The sequence below is a fragment of the Salvelinus sp. IW2-2015 genome, linkage group LG2, assembly GCF_002910315.2.
Source record: "Salvelinus sp. IW2-2015 linkage group LG2, ASM291031v2, whole genome shotgun sequence".
Taxonomy (NCBI): Eukaryota; Metazoa; Chordata; class Actinopteri; order Salmoniformes; family Salmonidae; genus Salvelinus; species Salvelinus sp. IW2-2015.
The window spans coordinates 5,374,769-5,392,738 of NC_036839.1; the positions used below are offsets into that span (position 1 = coordinate 5,374,769).

Below are 17,970 nucleotides of genomic sequence, written 5' to 3' on the forward strand. Positions count from 1 at the left end.
GCGAACTACAATGCCCGTTTGGCCACAAATTAGGCTACTTCTTCTTTCACCTTGAAATTGACATTTACAGCCAAATCTAAGATTGGTGTAAACAATGCTGCGCAAAAAAAATATAATTATATTACAAACGCACCATGCAGTGAAAAATCAGCGGAACTCTTTAGGACCCAGAAGGATTCCCCTTTGTCAGATTATGTGGGACACTGGTCTCTCCCACAATTTCTCTCTGTAACTAGCAGAGAGCCGCGCAACAGCTGTTCACGGCTTGGCAGTCGTGGTGGACCGGGGAAACTGGGAAAAAGTTTTGAATTTATTTGGCAAGAAATCGTGTAGCCTTTCAACTTGGTCACCACCAAAACAAAGATGAAAATGAGGTATTTTGCATTCATTTACGTTCTTGGGGGATGTATAGAAATCCAATAAAAATCTTAATTTAATGCACAATGCGCTACCTCGTTGCAGGTGTTCCTCATGGTTGGAGACACTAGTTTGCTCTGTCCTGGTTCTTCTGACCCCCGCAGCATCGCAATGGCCAGGTAAGCGCAACATTTCGAAAAACATGGATACTTAACTGTTTAACGTTACAACAAGTTGTAGACATCAATGCATGTATCTTTAGCTCTCGAACCGTTATAATGTAAAAACGTATGTACACCTTGGACACTACTTATAAAACGGTGAAATGTTGAAATACAATACACTTAGGCCTAAATTTAAAGGTTCTACATTGTGAAGTTGTAACGTTGTTTACAATGATGACACAGGCTAATGCAAAGTGGGAGATGTCTGTCATTACAGTATGTATGGTAAATTAATTACGTTTTGTACAGCTAATTGGGAAATGTTGTTTCCTAAAGAAACTGCTATAATATTACCCGTTTCAGCTATTGGAAACATTGCCTGTGTCTGGGATGCGCATGGCATGTTTCTGAGTGTGGACTGTGGGTGACTTTCTTTGTCAAGATTTATTGTATGCGCTATCTTACATCAGTGGAGAAAATAGTTGTAGGTGTAGGCCTACTTATTCCTCAACAACCTAAGGGGCTATGTTTGATTTCATTTGACCATCCCTGCACTTTTTTTCAGGAAAATGTGTTCAGTTTGTGTAAATTGACTTTAAATGATTTCTATATTTCATTTCATACGCTCTTAGGCAAACATATTGGTCAAAGTAATGATACAATTTGTTTCTATTGCTATTTTGTGAATTGTTTTGAATTTTTTTGTAGATTCTGTGTTAGTTGCGCAGTGAAAGTGATTCATAACATTGTCCCATGTTGTCTGAATAATCAGGCTGTGATACGCAATTAATTGGTATATACATCCTGACACTTTGAAGTGCAAAATCATGTAAATGTTCCTTACAAACCGAAATGTTGAATAAAATTACAATTGAACTTTACCGGTTTTATGTGCAGTTTTGGACAAAATATCCACAGGAAAGTATTGTTTAGCTGACTTTATAGAGATCCGGTAGGTTTGCCACTGCCAGCTGAATGCGGTCTGTGGTTTGGTTAAGCTCGGCTATTGTTTACATATTGTGCTAGTGTTTACGCAGTGTGTGTCAGTAAATTGAAAATACAAGCCGACAGAACCATATACCTACCGGCTCTCTTAAAAAGCTGGGTAAACAATCTCCTGTGGATATTTTTGGTCTTAAAGCGGCAGAAGAACCAACTGCACACACAACTGGTAGAGTAAGTTTAAATGTAATGTCTTTTTATTCAACATTCTGGCTTGTAAGGAACATTTACACAATTTGATTAATCACCCAAAGAACCAATATCACCAGCTAACACACTGTTGGGTGATTGACATCACACACCCCAATAAAAATGTAGTTGTCACTGAGACCTATTGAATGTCAATAATCAGGTCAGACTGCAAAGAAGCCAATACCATTCATCTGAACTTCCACTTTGATGTGCACAGAATGGCTTTGGTCTGTTGACAGGGGCTTTCTCAAGTCCAAAGTCTGCCCTCAGAACTCAAATTCCTTAGCTTTTTGTCCAGTGTTGCCTCTTATCTATCCGGAGATTGGGATGGGGACTCTTGAGTGTGCTAAAGACAAGCAGGGCACACTCGTCTTGAGAAAGAAGAATTTCAGAATGGGACACACCTATTCTGATACTAAATTATTCATCTCTGAACCTCACTGCAGCCCTATATTTAATTTAGTCAAAGTTCTGTCCAGTGGATTGTGCAGCTGTCAGATGGAGAGCAGGGAGGAAATTGAGAAGTCTACATGAATATTTGATTGATGGCCATCGCTGTGGTTGCCTTCACATTAACTTAACAGCACAGTCATGCCAAAGACTCTAAAAATGGACCTGATGCCTCTGCTTGGCAGCAAATACTTCAGAAACACTCACATTCCAGTTGAACATACCATGTTAGCGATAATGTCTTGGAACTTACGGTGCCTTCATGGAGGACAGTTTGATGAATCCTGTACGTCTTTGGCTCTGGTCGGAAATGAGAGCTTTAAATGGGCATGTCTCCTAGGTTGGGACAGGAATGAGGAATCCTCTTTGTCATGTGATGCTTTCTCTGCTCCCGGTGCGGCTGTACCTGCAGGCTGTGTTGAAGCAGAGGGGGACAACAGCTGTAAGGGGATACCCTGCCAGCACATTTAATGGCTGAATTAGATGATGCATTAAAAAAATCACTGCAAATAGGACTTCCACCTGTCATATGCAGGGGTCAGAGCCATTGAGACAAACAAAATCCTCCTCATCAGTAGACGCATCGGTAATAATTAAACCTTTAAAAGCCACAGTCTGTAATTTGATAGCGTCAAGCAACTATTATGACACTCCAAGAGTCCGTTAAAGCTCATCGTGAAACATTTTACATGTTTTTGAAACCGTGAAACTGCTCCGTGGACTTTCGAAGACATGTTGGGATGGTCAGTCTCAGGTTATCTGATAGCTGATACCACCTTGTTGACGTTATACAATAACTCAAGTCTGTTCCTCAACTGCAGCTATGAATACTGATATAATAAGGGTTGACTTGAGAGAAAGGGTGGTTCTGGGGTTAGAATTAGGCTCCTAACATCTGTTGACATGTCCAAGATGGTTGTGGCCTTTGCCACTTCAGCTGCCACAAAACATATTCTCCACACCCCTGGGTTGTGTTCATTAGGCAAAATGTTCTTAAACAAAAGCTAGGGCTGGCAGGTAATGTTTTTGTCAACTTCATATTAATGTCAACAAAGTAAAAGCAACCCTGGTTTACATCTAACAGCCTATTTATAAAAGAGATGAGAGGAAGCAAAACTAGCCATTTTTTGAATTTTGTGTTGTGGCATGAACAGCTGACTGTTGACTGGATGACCAGGAATTCAAAAAGATGAGTGTGGACAACTTTTTACAAAGTTGTTTCAGCAAGGTGTTGTAGCAAACAAGTCTTCGGGCAAACAAGTCTTCAGTCTCAAAAACCCAACAGTAGGCAACAGGGTCTAGTTTCAATGACTGACTCTTTTGTCAACTCTGGTTAGTGAAAAAAATAGTTCCGGGGTGGGTTCTCTTCAGATAGACAGCTCTCCCAACAAATCATGAGGCAGATTTTTGGGGGGGTTTGTATTATGTACTATATTTATTGAAATATTATGTGAATACTATAAATAAAAATTACCAATTTGGGTGCAATCAATTAGCTTAATTTATCAGATATCTACAGTGCCTTGTGAAAGTATTCACCCCTTTGGCATTTTTCCTATTTTGTTGCCTTACAACCTGGAATTGAATGTTTTTTTTGGGGGTTTGTATAATTTGATTTACACAACATGCCTACCACTTTGAAGATGCAACATATTTTTTATTGTTGAACAAACAAGACCAAAAAAGTGAGTGTGCATAACTATTCACCCCCCAAGTCAATTCTTTGTAGAGCCACCTTTTACAGAAATTACAGCTGCAAGTCTCTTGGTATGTCTCTATAAGCTTGGCACATCCAGCCACTGGGATTTTTGCCCATTTTTCAAGGCAAAACTGTTCTAGCTTCCAGTTGGATGGGTTCTGCTGATGTAGAGCAATATTTAAGTCATACCACAGATTCTCAATTGGATTGAGGTCTGGGCTTTGACTAGGCCATTCCAAGACATTTAAATGTTTCCCCGTAAACCAGTCGTGTTGCTTTAGTAGTATGCTTACGGTCATTGTCCTGCTGGAAGGTGAACCTCCATCCCAGTCTCAAATCTCTGAAAGACAAACGGGTTTCCCTCAATAATTTCCCTGTATTTAGTGCCATCCATCATTCATTCAATTCTGACCAGTTTCCCAGTCCCTGCCTATGAAAAACATCCCCACAGCATGATGCTGCCACCACCATGCTGTTCTCGGGGTGATGAGAGGTGTTGGGTTTAAGCCAGACATAGCGTTTTCCTTGATGGCCAAAAAGCTAGATTTTTGTCTCATCTGACCAGAGTACCTTCTTCCATATGTTTGAAGTCTCCCATATGCCTTTTGGCGAACACCAAACGTGTTTGCTTATTTTTTTTCTTGAAGCATTGGCTTTTTTCTTGCCACTCTTCCGTAAAGCCCAGCTCTGTGGAGTGTACAGCTTAAAGTGGTTACTTCTGAAGGTAATTGGTTGCACCAGATCTTATTTAGGGGCTTTATAGCAAAGGGGGCGAATACATATGCACGCACCACTTTTCTGTTTACTTTTTACTCTTTTTATTTTTTTGAAACAAATAATTGTATTACTATTTTGTGTATGTCCATGACTTCCAAATAAAAATCCATTTAAATTACAGGTTGTAATGCAACCATATAGGGAAAACGCCAAGGGGATCAATACTTTTGCAAGGCACTGTACATGACCAAAAGTATGTGGACACCTACTCGTCAAACATCTCATACCAAAATCCTGGGCATTAATATGGAGTTGGTCCCCCCTTTGTTGCTATAACAGCTTGTACTCTTCTGAGAAGGCTTTCCTCTAGATGTTGGAACTAGGGTTGCACATCTTGGGGAATATTCAGAGGTGGAAACTTTCCGCTGCAATTAACAGGAATATATGGGAATTAATGTGAATATATGGGAATTAACGGTAATATATGGGTATTAACAGAAATATATGCAAATTAATATTAATACCATTTAAATTGAATGTTTTTGCATTGGATATATTTACCATATCATATGGAGACAAACAAACATTTTACCTTTATCATAAGTAGACATAATTGCAAATTATGAAATCCTTCCAATAGAAATAAAAACAACTATTTAGTTACGAATTGAACATTAATTGAGTTGACTCTTCACATGGAATGATTTCACTGATCAGCAAAAGGGAATATTGAATCATCCCCAATGATCCATCGCATCTCACAAAAACGTTTGAAACATAAAATATAATCTATAAAATGATAGTCTAGAAACTAAAGCTTTGGTTGTCTTCCTCTCAGGCTTCCATGTCTTCTCCCTGGACCTCCTCAATGTCCACCTCTTGAACGTCAGACTCTGTGGCCTCATCTTCACTGTCACTTTCCAACCTTGTTGAGCATGGCTCGTTGTCAGGCTCAAAAAGCCTCAAATTTGCCTGGTTGGCCAGCCAAACACTTGGCCAGCCTGTTGCGTGCTTTGGTATGTGTCTTCCCAAACAAGGACCAGTTGCGCTCTGAGGCGGCTGATGTTGGTGGGATTTGGAGGATGATGGAGGCAACAGGGGAAAGAGCCTCAGATCCACAAAGTCCCTTCCACCTTGTGGCTGAGATATGTTGGCACAACTGCCATATTGCATCTCCATCCCAAAGCCCTTGCTTGGAAGTGTACTTCGCCAGACTGCTAAGAACCTTGCCCTCATCCAGGCCAAGGTGGCGAGACACGGTAGTGATGACACCACAGGCCTTGTTGATCTCTGCACCAAACAGGATGCTCTTGCCAGCATACTTGGGGTACAACATGTACGCTGCAGCGTGTATGGGCTTCAGGCAGAAGTCTTCACGCTTTTTGATGTATTTCAGAACTGCAGTTTCTTCTGCTTGGAGCAAGAGTGAAGTGGGCAGGGCAGTGTAGATTTCTTCACTTACATCTGCAAGCAGAGTCTGTGAAATGGCACCTGCTATAGTTTTCAGGAGTTTCAAGCAGCTTACCACTCTCTCCTAAAATACATCATCCAGGAGGATCCTCTTGATGGGGCTGTCCATATCGGCAGGCTGTGATATGGCCATTTCCTGGAGAGACTCCTTCCCCCCCCAGGAGACTGTGAAACATGATGACAATTCCACCCTAACGGGTGTTGCTGGACAGCTTCAATGTGGTGTTCTTATTCTTCTCGCTTGGTGAGGTAGATTGCTGCTAGATTGCTGCTGAACATTCAGATATCTCTTCCAATACACATGACCCTTCACATACCTAACCATTTCCTTGACTCTGTTGTAGAGTGTATCCATTGTTTTCAGTGCCATGATGTCCTTGAGGAGTAGATTCAATGCATGAGCAGCACAGCCAATGGGTGTGATGTGAGGGAAGGACTGCTCCACTTTAGACCAAGCAGCCTTCATGTTCGCAGCATTGTCTATCACCAGTGCAAATACCTTTGGTGGTCCAAGGTCATTGATGATTTCCTGCAGCTCATCTGCAATGTAGAGACCGGTGTGTCTGTGCTATTGTAGAATACTGGTTGAGGGGTGGAGATGTAGTTAATTATTCCTTGCCCACGAATATTCGACCACCCATCAGAGATGATTGCAATACAGTCTGCTTTCTCTGATTTGCTTGACCTTCACTTTAACTATGTTGAACTCTGCATCCAGCAAATGAGTAGATAAAGCATGTCTGGTTGGAGGGGTGTATGCTGGGCGAAGAACATTCAGATATCTCTTCCAATACACATTGCCTGTGAGCATCAGAGGTGAACCAGTTGCATACACAGCTCGAGCAAGACATTCATCAGCATTTCTCTGACAACGTTCCTCCATTGAGTCAAAAAAACTTCTGATTCCAGGAGGACAATGACTTGTTGGTATCGATCAGGTGTCTAATTCATCAATTTCACCTCGAATATGGGGACTTTTGTCAGAGGTTGTGAGTGCTGAGGGAACTTTATGCACTTGGCCAGATGATTCAGCAGATTTGTTGCTTTCTTCATATATGATTTGGCAGAGTATTTGCAAATTTACACAGCTTTTCCTTCTACATTAGCTGAAGTGAAATGTCTCCACACATCAGATAGTGCCCGTGGCATTTTCCTGTAAAGATTAGAAGAGAGAAAAAAAAAAAGTATTAAAAACCCAAATACAATTCCATGTACAGATAAATAGTTAAGCAGTTAGATTAAACAACTCATTTTGTAAGATGCATGTTTTAAAATGAAGTTTACATACACCTTAGCCAAATACATTTAAACTTTTAATCCTAGTAAATATGCCCTGTCTAGTTTACCCAGCTAGGCTAGCAAACTAGCTAACGTTAGGTTACCTTGTTTGTAATTGCACTGCCAGGCACAGAACACCACACGGGCATGATGACAAACATTAGTGAAAAACAAATGTAAAATTTGTTTTATAAAATAATCTTGCTTCGAGAAATTCTGAGATTACTGTGTGTTGGCACGTTTTGAAGTCAACAATGCCATTATTCATGTTTGTGGGCACGTGGGCAGTATCAGCATTTGATATGAATGCCAGACTTTTTTGTTCACTATAAGCAGACGAACACACAGGGAGTCGAAACTATACAATTCTACCTATGAAATGAGAATGTACTAGTTCTAGCTTGTGGTTTGGATAATTGTGGTGTTTTATGATAAAAATGTAATGTTAATATAGTAATGAATATATGCCGTGCCAGAGCCAGGGTAAAATTCTCCTTTAAAACGTTTTAGTCGTAGTTCTGGTCAGTAGTTTTGTGCTCAGTAGTTTGCTGGAAATGTTGATGACAAAAATCACTGAACTATTTTGTCTGGCTCAAGGGATAGAGCAGGGACACAGAAGATTGTGTGGATTGTAGACCTGTTTAGGACAGAAAAGCCCAAACTTTAGTAAAAAACAATGGCAGTATTCAACATTAAGAAATGTAAACACTCAAATTCATAGGCGGGTGGGGGGGGGGCTTTATTTCATATCCATGAGATAAACACGATAGGTTTTTGCATGTTTTTAAGCTATACATTGTTTGAAAAGAATGGAGTAAAACAAACTTCTATACATTTATTAACTAAGCTGGTATATTCTTCTAGAATCAATGGTTATAAATACTGTATATTTTGGTGGATTTTTACATCATGTGGCCATCGCAGATTGTACCTCAAATGGACGTTATTTTCCCTTGATCAAAACAAATATTTCAACGGCAGCACGGTTGAGCTGTATTTGCCCACACTGTATGCTGCTTGGCCATGGATGAGCACTCTGTCAAGAACATAATCGTCTACTGCAGCCACTGTGAGAGGAAGAAATACAGAACAACTAGTTTGAACAACAACGTGGTGTCAGAAAAAAGTCTGGAGCAAGAAGCAGTGCACCACAATTACTACTCTGGTAAACTATAGGATTAAGTGTGACATTTTAGCAGATACATTTTTTTATCTGAGAGGGAAGGGACACTGAATTGTGAAAGCCACCGGAAGATGTTCAGATTTATGGGTTGGGGGTGTGTGTGGGCTGTGTTGTTATTAGGGAGGTTATGTGTTGCTTGATGGGGTAAATTACTGTTCATTACTAACTCAGAAATATAGCTCAAACGTTCTTATTTTTAGCATATCAACTAGCATATCAAGATCCGGATATGGACCTCAGCCAAGAGAAGCTTCTCTGCAATTTTCTTAGAAAACACATATGCGATGTGTACAGTTAGTATTAGTCAATATCTCAGGATATTGAATGAGGCCATAGGGAAATGTCCATGTGTCATATTCAGAGTAATCCCAATATCATATACTATGTCTAAAAGACACATCTGGATTCAGAATTGGAATCCAGATGTCACACATCTGACACATCTGGATCTCACCCCGATATCGCCAACGATTTATATATACACTAGATGACTGACAGGCCGCGCTGTTGTGAAGCCACCGCGCCTCCATCTTGGCACTACACCACCATTGTAAAAAATATTTGGGAAGCTAAACAAATGCATGTATTAATGTCTACATTTGTTTTTGCCACGCTTATTCTATTACAGACACCTTAATGCATACTTCTAATTTAGTGTGTTAAACATTTTCCTTGAATTATACTTTTTTAGAAAATTACACTGAACGCAACATGTACAATGGCAAGACAAAGTATATGAACTCTTTTGAATGACCTGTATTTCTGCATAAATTGGTCATAAAATGTGATCTTATCTTCATCTAAGTCACAACAATAGACAGTCTGCTAAACCTAACACCCAAACAATTCTACGTTTTCATGTCTTTATTGAACACACTATGTAAACATTCACCGTGCAGGGTGCAAAAAGTATGCGAACCCTTTAATAACTGGTTGACCATCCTTTGGCAGCCATAACCTCAACCAAACGTTGTCTTTAGTTGCGGATCAGACCTGCACAACGGTCAGGTAGAATTTTGGACCATTCCTCTTTCTTGGGATGTCTGGTGTGAACCACTCTCTCGAGGTCATGCCACAGCATCTCAATCGGGTTGAGGTCAGGACTCTGACTGGGCCACTCCAGAAGGCGTATTTTCTTCTGTTGAAACCATTCTGTTGTTGATTTACTTCTGTGTTTTGGGTCGTTCTCCGGTTGCATCACAACTTCTGTTGCGCTTCAATTTGAAGACAGATAGCCTTACATTCTCCTGCAAAATGTCTTGATAAACTTGGGAATTCATTTTTCCGTCAATGATAGCAAATTGTGCAGGCCCTGAGGCAGCAAAGCAGCCCCAAACCTTGATGCTCCTTCCACCATACTTTACAGTTGGGATGAGGTTTTGATGTTTGTGTGCTGTGCCATTTTTTTCAACACACATAGTGTTGTATGTTCCTTCCAAACAACTCCACTTTAGTTTAATCTGTCCACAGAATATTTTGCCAGTAGTGCTGTGGAACATCCAGGTGCACTTTTGCAAGTCAGACGTTCAGTTATGTTTATTTTGGACAGCAGTGGCTTCTTCCGTGGTGTCCTCCCATGAACACCATTCTTGTTTAGTGTTTTACGTATCGTAGACTCGTCAACAGAGATGTTAGCATATTCCAGGGAAGTCTTTAGCTGACACTCTAGGATTCTTCTTAACCTCATTGAGCATTCTCTTGCAGTTGTCTTTGCAGGACGTCCAATCCTAGGGAGAGTAGCAACAGTGCTGAACTCCATTTATAGACAATTTGTTTTACTGTGGACTGATGAACATCAAGGCTTTTAGAGATACTTTTTGTAACCCATTCCAGCTTTATGCAAGTCAACAATTCTAAATCTTAGTTCTTCAGACATCTCTTTTGTTTGAGGCATGGTTCACATCAGACAATGCTTGAATAGCCAACTCAAATTTTGTGTGATTTTTTTATAGAGCAGCTCTAACCAACATCTCCAGTCTCATCTCATTGATTGGACTCCAGGTTAGCTGACTCCTGACACCAATTAGCTTTAGGAGAAGTCATTAGCCTAGGGGTTCAGATACTTTTTCCAACCTACACTTTGAATCTTTAAATTATGTATTCAATATAGACAAGAAAAATATACTCAGCAAAAAAGGACCCTGTCTTTCAAAGATAATTCGTAAAAATCCAAATAACTTCACTGATCTTCATTGTAAAGGGTTAAACACTGTTTCCCATGCTTGTTCAATGAGCCATAAACAATTAATGAACATGCACCTGTGGAACGGTCGTTAAGACACTAACAGCTTACAGACTGTAGACAATTAAGGTCACTGTTATGAAAACTTAGGACACTAAAGAGGCCTACTGACTCTGAAAAACACCAAATGAGGACTGCATGAGGACTGCAGATGTGGCCAGGGCAATACATTGCAATGTCCGTACTGTGAGATGTCTAAGACAGTGCTACAGATAGACAGGTGACAGCTGATCGTCCTCGCAGTGGCAGACCACGTGTAACAACACCTGCACAGGATCGGTACATCCGAACATCACACCTGCGGTACAGGTACAGGATGGCAACAGCAACTGCCCGAGTTACACCAGGAACAATCCCTCCATCAGTGCTCAGACTGTCCGCAATAGGCTGAGAGAGGCTGGACCGAGGGCTTGTAGGCCTGTTGTACGACAGGACATCACCGGCAACAACGTCGTCTATGGGCACAAACCCACCGTCACTGGCAAATCTGATGCAGTCCATAAGGAGGAGATGCACTGCAGTACTTAATGCAGCTGGTGGCCACACCAGATACTGACTGTTACTTTTGATTTTGATCCCCCGTTTGTTCAGCGACACATTATTCTATTTCTGTTAGTCATATTTCTGTGGAACTTGTTCAGTTTTTCCTCAGTTGTTGAATCTTGTTATGTTCATACAAATATTTACACGTTAAGTTTGCTGAAAATAAATGCAGTTGACAGTGAGGGGAGGTTTTCTTTTTTTGCTGAGTTTACATTAATTTGTGTGTTATTAGTTTAAGCACACTGTGTTTGCTTATTGTTGTGACTTCGATTAAGGTCAGATCAAATTTTATGACCAATTTATGCAGAAGTTCTGGTAATTCCAAAAGGTTCACATACTTTTTCTTGCCACTGTAAACACAACATGACAAGTGTCGGTCCCATATTTCATGAGCTGAAATAAAATAACCCAGAAATGTTCCACAAAAAGCTTATTTCTCTCAAATTTTGTGCACAAATTTGTTTACAACCGTTGATCATATTTAAATGAACCCTCCGAACTCAAAGTGGATGTATAATAACTCGACACATGTAGAGTGTTAAAGCAGAAACTGTTCCCCCCAAATGAATTGCATCAAAGCATGGTGAGTAGGGCTCGGAGTTCTTTGTTCAAATGTGCGTTCTCTAGCTATAGTCCTCTGTAAAAAGTGCTGCCCCTACAGTTGTTGTAAAGCTAGGGAGAGTAGGTCTTTGCAAATGTAACTTTTAGTTTTTTGTTTGACTGAATGTGTTTTCTAGTAAGTTACCTTTTTCTATTCAATAGGAGGATTTCAAGTTACAAGTTGTAGCTTTTTTAAACCGCATGAGCGATCAATTGGTGGTGAGACAGAAAACAACTTCAGTTTAGTTTCCCTAGATATCTTTTTTCTCAGGCGGGGCATTTAACCCCGTGATGGGACATCCCAGGGCTGCCAACACTACAATAACAATTGGAACCATATTTATTTTGGCTTGAGGGCAAAGGTGTTTGGTGGGTTGCGTTCCCTGGAGACATGGTGCACATACATTATCACTCAAGGATTTTTTTCAGCTGTGGTGGCAAAAAGTGTGGGGGCCCTCTTGGCTAATTTCTTGCAAATCTACTAGGGCTGGGAATTGCCAGGGACATAGCCATACAATATTATCATGATAATTACAGTGCATTCAGAAATTATTCAGACCCCTTCCTTTTTTCCACATTTTGTTACGATACAGCCTTATTAAATAAATTAATAATACATCTCATCAATCTACACACAATACCCCATAATGACAAAGCAAAAACAGGTTTTTAGAAATGTTTACAAATGTGTGTGTATATATACACACAAAGCCAAGCCATAAGGTCGAAGGAATTGTCCGTAGCGCTCAGACAGGATTGTGTCGAGGCACAGATCTGGGGAAGGGTACCAAAGCATTTCTGCAACATTGAAGGTCACCAAGAACACAGTGGCCTCCATCATTCTTAAATAGAAGAAGTTTGGAATCAACAAAGGCTCTTCCTAGAGCTGGCCGCTTGGCAATCGGTGGAAAGGGGCCTTGGTCAAGGAGGTGACCAAGAACCCGATGGTCACTCTGACAGAGCTCTAGAGGTCCTCTGTAAAGATGGGAGAACCTTCCAGAAGGACAACTATCTCTGCAGCACTCAACCAATCAGGCCTCCACCAATTAGTGGCCAGATGGAAGCCACTCCTCAGTAAAAGGCACATGACAGCCAGCTTGGAGTTTGCCAAAAGGCACCTGAAGGACTCTTAGACCATGAGAAACAAGATTCTCTGGTCTGATGAAACCAAGATTGAACTGTTTGGCCTGAATGCCAAGCGTCACGTCTGGAGGAAACCTGGCACCATCCCTACGGTGAAGCATTGTGGTGGCAGCATCATGCTGTGGGAATGTATTTCAGCGGCAGGGACTGGGAGACTAGTCAGGATCGAGGGAAAGATGAACGAAGCAAAGTACAGAGAGATCCTTGATGAAAACCTGCACCAGAGCGATCAGTGCTGACCACACTGCCCGCGTCGCGTGTGCACATACATGTTATTCAGTCATTACACCCACACTGCTCACGTGCATCAACGAGCGTCTGCGTAGCCAGGCGCTAAAATAGAACTTGTTTCTATTTGTGACTCTTGACTTGCTGTAAGTCTCGCCTCTCCCATCTCATTATTTGTTTTTAGGACCATACACCCATGTGATTGATTGAAAGATGACCTGAGTTCCACACTCCAGTTGGTTGTGTTAATGCACTTTTAAAGATGGTTGCCCACTGCCATAGAAAGTCCAAAGAAGTAGTCTGAAGGAGGAGCGATTACTAGAAATGGACTCGGTTTACCCTTTTTATCTGTGGTTTAATTGTCAGAGTAGAGGTCCTTGTGCATTTCAGGTAAAATAACAACCCAATGTTTATATCCCAGGATAAATTAGCTAGCAACAGCAAGCTAGCGAGCTAAATTGCCATAACCTGTCCCCAAATTAGTATATTTGGTTCAGAGTTCGTTGTTGATATTTCAACCTTCCTGTCCCGATCGCGTCTAGTGTGGATGGACAAAATCAACCTGCGCTCACGTGGACGAGCGGTGTGGTCAGCATGTTATGCCGGCTAAATAAGGATGAATTTAGTACTTGCCATGTCAATAAAAACACATGCTGGCATCTTGGAGCACTATTAAAAGGAAAGACCCCACAGTTTGATACTTCAGTTTGCAACGTTGACCCCATAAATGTTTTTATTGTTTTATTTTTTTACTTTCATGGGCTAGTTGTTGATTAAACATGTGTCATAGAATCCCATAAAGATGTTAAACCGAAGGCCCCTCTCAAATATCTGCTTTGAACTATGACATTGGTTTCTGATGTGCCCTCAGAAAAGGAGGTGGCGTTTCCCATTGTTCTGTATTTGCTATCTGTCCTCTTCCCTTTCAGGGCGAGGTAGTCTACAAAACATCCTTTTGAATCATGCTGACAGCTGTTGTTTTTGTTTTTATGTGCCGTCTCCGCTGACTGTTTCAGGTGCTCTCGCCCCGACTCTCATACCGGCCCAATGTCGAAATGCCGCTTTGACAGTTACAAAACACATAGGGAAACCATAATTACTGCTTTTGTTCTAAACGGTGGATTTGTACCGCCACATGTTCGGTGCACCTAGCCATCTCCAGTGCTAATAGCACACTGAGCCACCTTAACTTTCCGGAAGTCTTTCCGGTTCCATGTGAAACCCTCACTTATTTGTTCGTCTTCATTCACAGCCATAATGTATATGACAGCGATCAGAACTTGAAACTTCACTCAGCAAATGACACGACTCCCCATATGGTGTTTCCCAGAACAATATATTCACTTCAGACCAGAATGCCATGTTCCCTGAAGCAATTTCCAAGGCGGCAAACACCTAGATTCAAAAATGCTAATTAGCATCAGAGAGGAAATAGAGCTGACTATATTGGTAAGTCACTTTGTCTGAGAGAGATTGACATGGTTATCAAAATGCACACCAGTGTAAGTCTACATGAAACACAGCCCTTATTTTAAGTGTTTCTAAAATCCACTATGGGGGAATTTTTGGGGGGAAAAATGATTGGAACACTTTCCCTGTTTTGACCGCTAGGTTTTATGGTTATTATGACACCTCCACTGTGGGGCTCTATAGTACCTATCAGACCTTACTCATGGCTATGCTAGGGATGGGCACAGTTATTTGAATATCTAAATGGACGTTAGTGTTCGACAACTTCCAAGGCTATTAATTTGAGGCTTTTTTGTCTCAATTAAATAGTTATCTTTGACATTGCAACATAAGGATATACGATGACTTTTGAAATTCTTAATTTAATAAAACAAACTTTTGAATGTAGGTTTTATGACGTGCGCCCCATAAAAGTACATGTGTGTAGCTGCTTGTTGTTGGCACTACAGGGAAGATCTCCAATCAATTCAAAATGTAAAATTTAAGTTAGCTAAATGTGAAGGAGTAGGCTACAATGAGCAACCGACAGGTAGGCTGTTAGATCTGTTGTAGACCAGGACGGGTTGCCCAGCAAAATGGCTTCAACTAGCCTAGCTAGCTATCTTAGCTAGCTACTTTACATCAATGTGTTGCAGTGAAGACAGGCACTGCCAGGTGGGATGATGGGTAACCTATGGCAGTTCCAAGTTTGTCTAACTAGGGCAAGTCACAGTGGCTACTTTTTTTTCCTCTCCATCCCGTGTCACACACACCACTGGCCCCTGCCCATCCCCCGCCCTGCTGTATGCACACCGACTCTCACATGTCGTGCAGGCTGCACAGCAAACAAGTGTCCCAAGTTTAAACAAAGTTACAGAAAACCGATATCTGGGAAAAAGTCTTTCGAATAGTGAAGTGATTTAAAATGCCCATCCCTAGGCTATGCCCCTCTTATCTGACTGACCATCAAGATGGGCATTCATTTCAAAACATCCCAAATTCCTCCCATTCATCCATCTTTCAGGAGCGTCAGTCTCCATAGATGGTTCTCTGGTCTCGCTCAGAAGTCTCACGCATGGGGGAGTGAAAGACAGATTTCCCCTGGGTAGGGGAGATTAACATCAAGTGCACTGGGACAGAAAGGGGATTTGTCGAATCCTTTAACTCGTCCTCTGGTCTCTTGACGGATGCCTGAAATGGGGGTTGTGGGTTGGAATTGAGTAAAACACAATATATTTTTTTTCTCAAATGTTAACGAAAAAGTAAAAGGTGTTGAGGATTCACCTCCCTTTTTAGAATTGATTACCAATGGACCATATTGGCTACAAGGTGCTACAAGGTGCTACAGGGAAAGGCTCCTCTTTCATGAAAAGCCAGTTTCAGGACATGATGCCAAACAGACAATGAATGCCCCAGCACAGAGGCTGCTAATGTCTAGTTTGTGAAACAAGAGTGGGGTGGACAATGAAGGAAGCCCTCTATTCACTTGGGCCGGCGCGAGCCAGATGGCGCAGTGCCATCCGTTGAGATACGCAGAGAGGATGAGAAGTGAAAAGGACTTATGCCAACCGTAGGGTCGTTAAAGCATTTAGAGAGCCAGTGAAAGATTTGCAGGGCCATTCTTTTGACCCGAGCCAGTGGCATTATCCATGTTGCATGAGTGGGAGCTCCAGCAGTCTGGACAAGTCAGCATTACCCTCTCTCTTTATTGGCCCATTGGTGGAAACATCCAATGATGCTCCATTTGGTGCCCCGTCGGTAACAAGTGAATAGAGGCGAATCCTGTGGTTTCACAATGACAGTTACCAGCTACATCTTGGCTGGATAATATATATATTTTTGTTTCTATCCAATATAGAACCCAACATTTTTCATTTACGTTTTAGTCACGTTCTTAGACGTTCTTATCCAGGGCACGCCAACAGATTGTTTTACCTCGTCGGCTCGGGAATTCAAAACAGCGACCTTTCTCTTCCTCCCCTACTAAGTGAAAGAATTACCCGGCAGTGCCGTACCACGCCTCGGGCAGAGAAGAGCTGTCGACATTATCAGGTGCTATGCATGAAATTCTGTCTTTTTGTGAGGGCAAACATCTCCCGCTCAGTCCATAATAAATCTTTGCCTGCCCCAGAATGTCTGTCTGCCTTTTACCTTGAAATACAATGCTTCCTTCTTAATGTCACACTAGGGTTGGGTGACGTCAACCTTTGTCCTATCGTGATTATGTACCCATAAGAATTGTGATATACGATGCTATTGCCCCTAGCACGACATCGAGTGCAACTGGACCATGTCGAAAGATAATGTCGAAAGCCCAGGCAGAGGCTAAGTGCAGTCAATAGCAAATATTTCCTAATGTTCCTTTCCGGTGGAGGAGCTGTGTGTGTGTGTGTGTGGGGGGGGTTTGGACAGTATCCATGCTTTTTATACTGTCATACAGTTTCTGTATCATGACGCACAAAACAATTTAGACAACAGGGAACTTGATCCTGGAGGGGATTGAATGCATAGAATTAGGAATTACAATACCAAGAGTAATTTAATAGGATCTCTATTATTAAATGTCTCCGCTGTAACCAAGAGGCTTGACCTTGAGATCGTACCATTTAGCTAGCATGTTAACCAACCAAATGCATAGCTATATATTTTGACATCTTAGATTTCTTATTTATACTTAGGTATAAGCAGTGGCGTAGCACACACGCCCCTGCTAACGGTATTGAAAATCATACCTTCTGTGTTTTGAAATACACCTGTATATCGCCCAAGCCTAGTCTGTGTCACGTGCACATGATGGAACAGTGACTGTCTGATGAGGAACGGGCTGTCTTACCGTAGTGAGCTAGGTTAAAGGCCTACATCATAGGCGGTATAGAAGCAGTCTACTGTTCAGAACTGGATAATAATTTCTTTATTTGCTTCATAAAAAATATACAAATAAAAAGTTTGTTCTCTCTCATTATTAGTCGTGTGGCGACCTGACGTGTCTAGGTTATTAAAGTAACTTTTTGAGACGGAACTCCGTTCCATTCGTTGTTTGATCGGCGGAAAGACATGCATAAAACGATGACTCGTAGCCTTCAGTCATATTCATAGCCTATCGAATGGAGAGAGAGAGAAGGGAATATAGGCTCCGTTTTTTTTTAAACAGCTAGGCACAATAGTTAAGGCGTGTCCGTTTTATAAAAATAAGTCGTTTTAGGCTATAGCCTAATGCCCATGCGTCTGACAGAGTGAGACAGAGAAACAATAT

The 17,970-nt window shown here is 41.4% G+C and overlaps 1 protein-coding gene across 1 annotated transcript in view; it reads left to right on the top strand.

The window, feature by feature from the left end:
• The first annotated feature begins 229 nt into the window (after nt 1-229).
• LOC111973416 (collagen alpha-1(XVIII) chain) overlaps nt 230-17,970 on the top strand; it is a 164,533-nt gene continuing 146,792 nt past the window's right edge. Inside the window, exons 1-2 of the mRNA XM_024000805.2 lie at nt 230-374; nt 463-536. Coding sequence (XP_023856573.1) covers nt 364-374; nt 463-536 — 85 coding nt within the window. The 5' untranslated portion in view covers nt 230-363. The remainder of the gene's footprint in view (nt 375-462; nt 537-17,970) is intronic.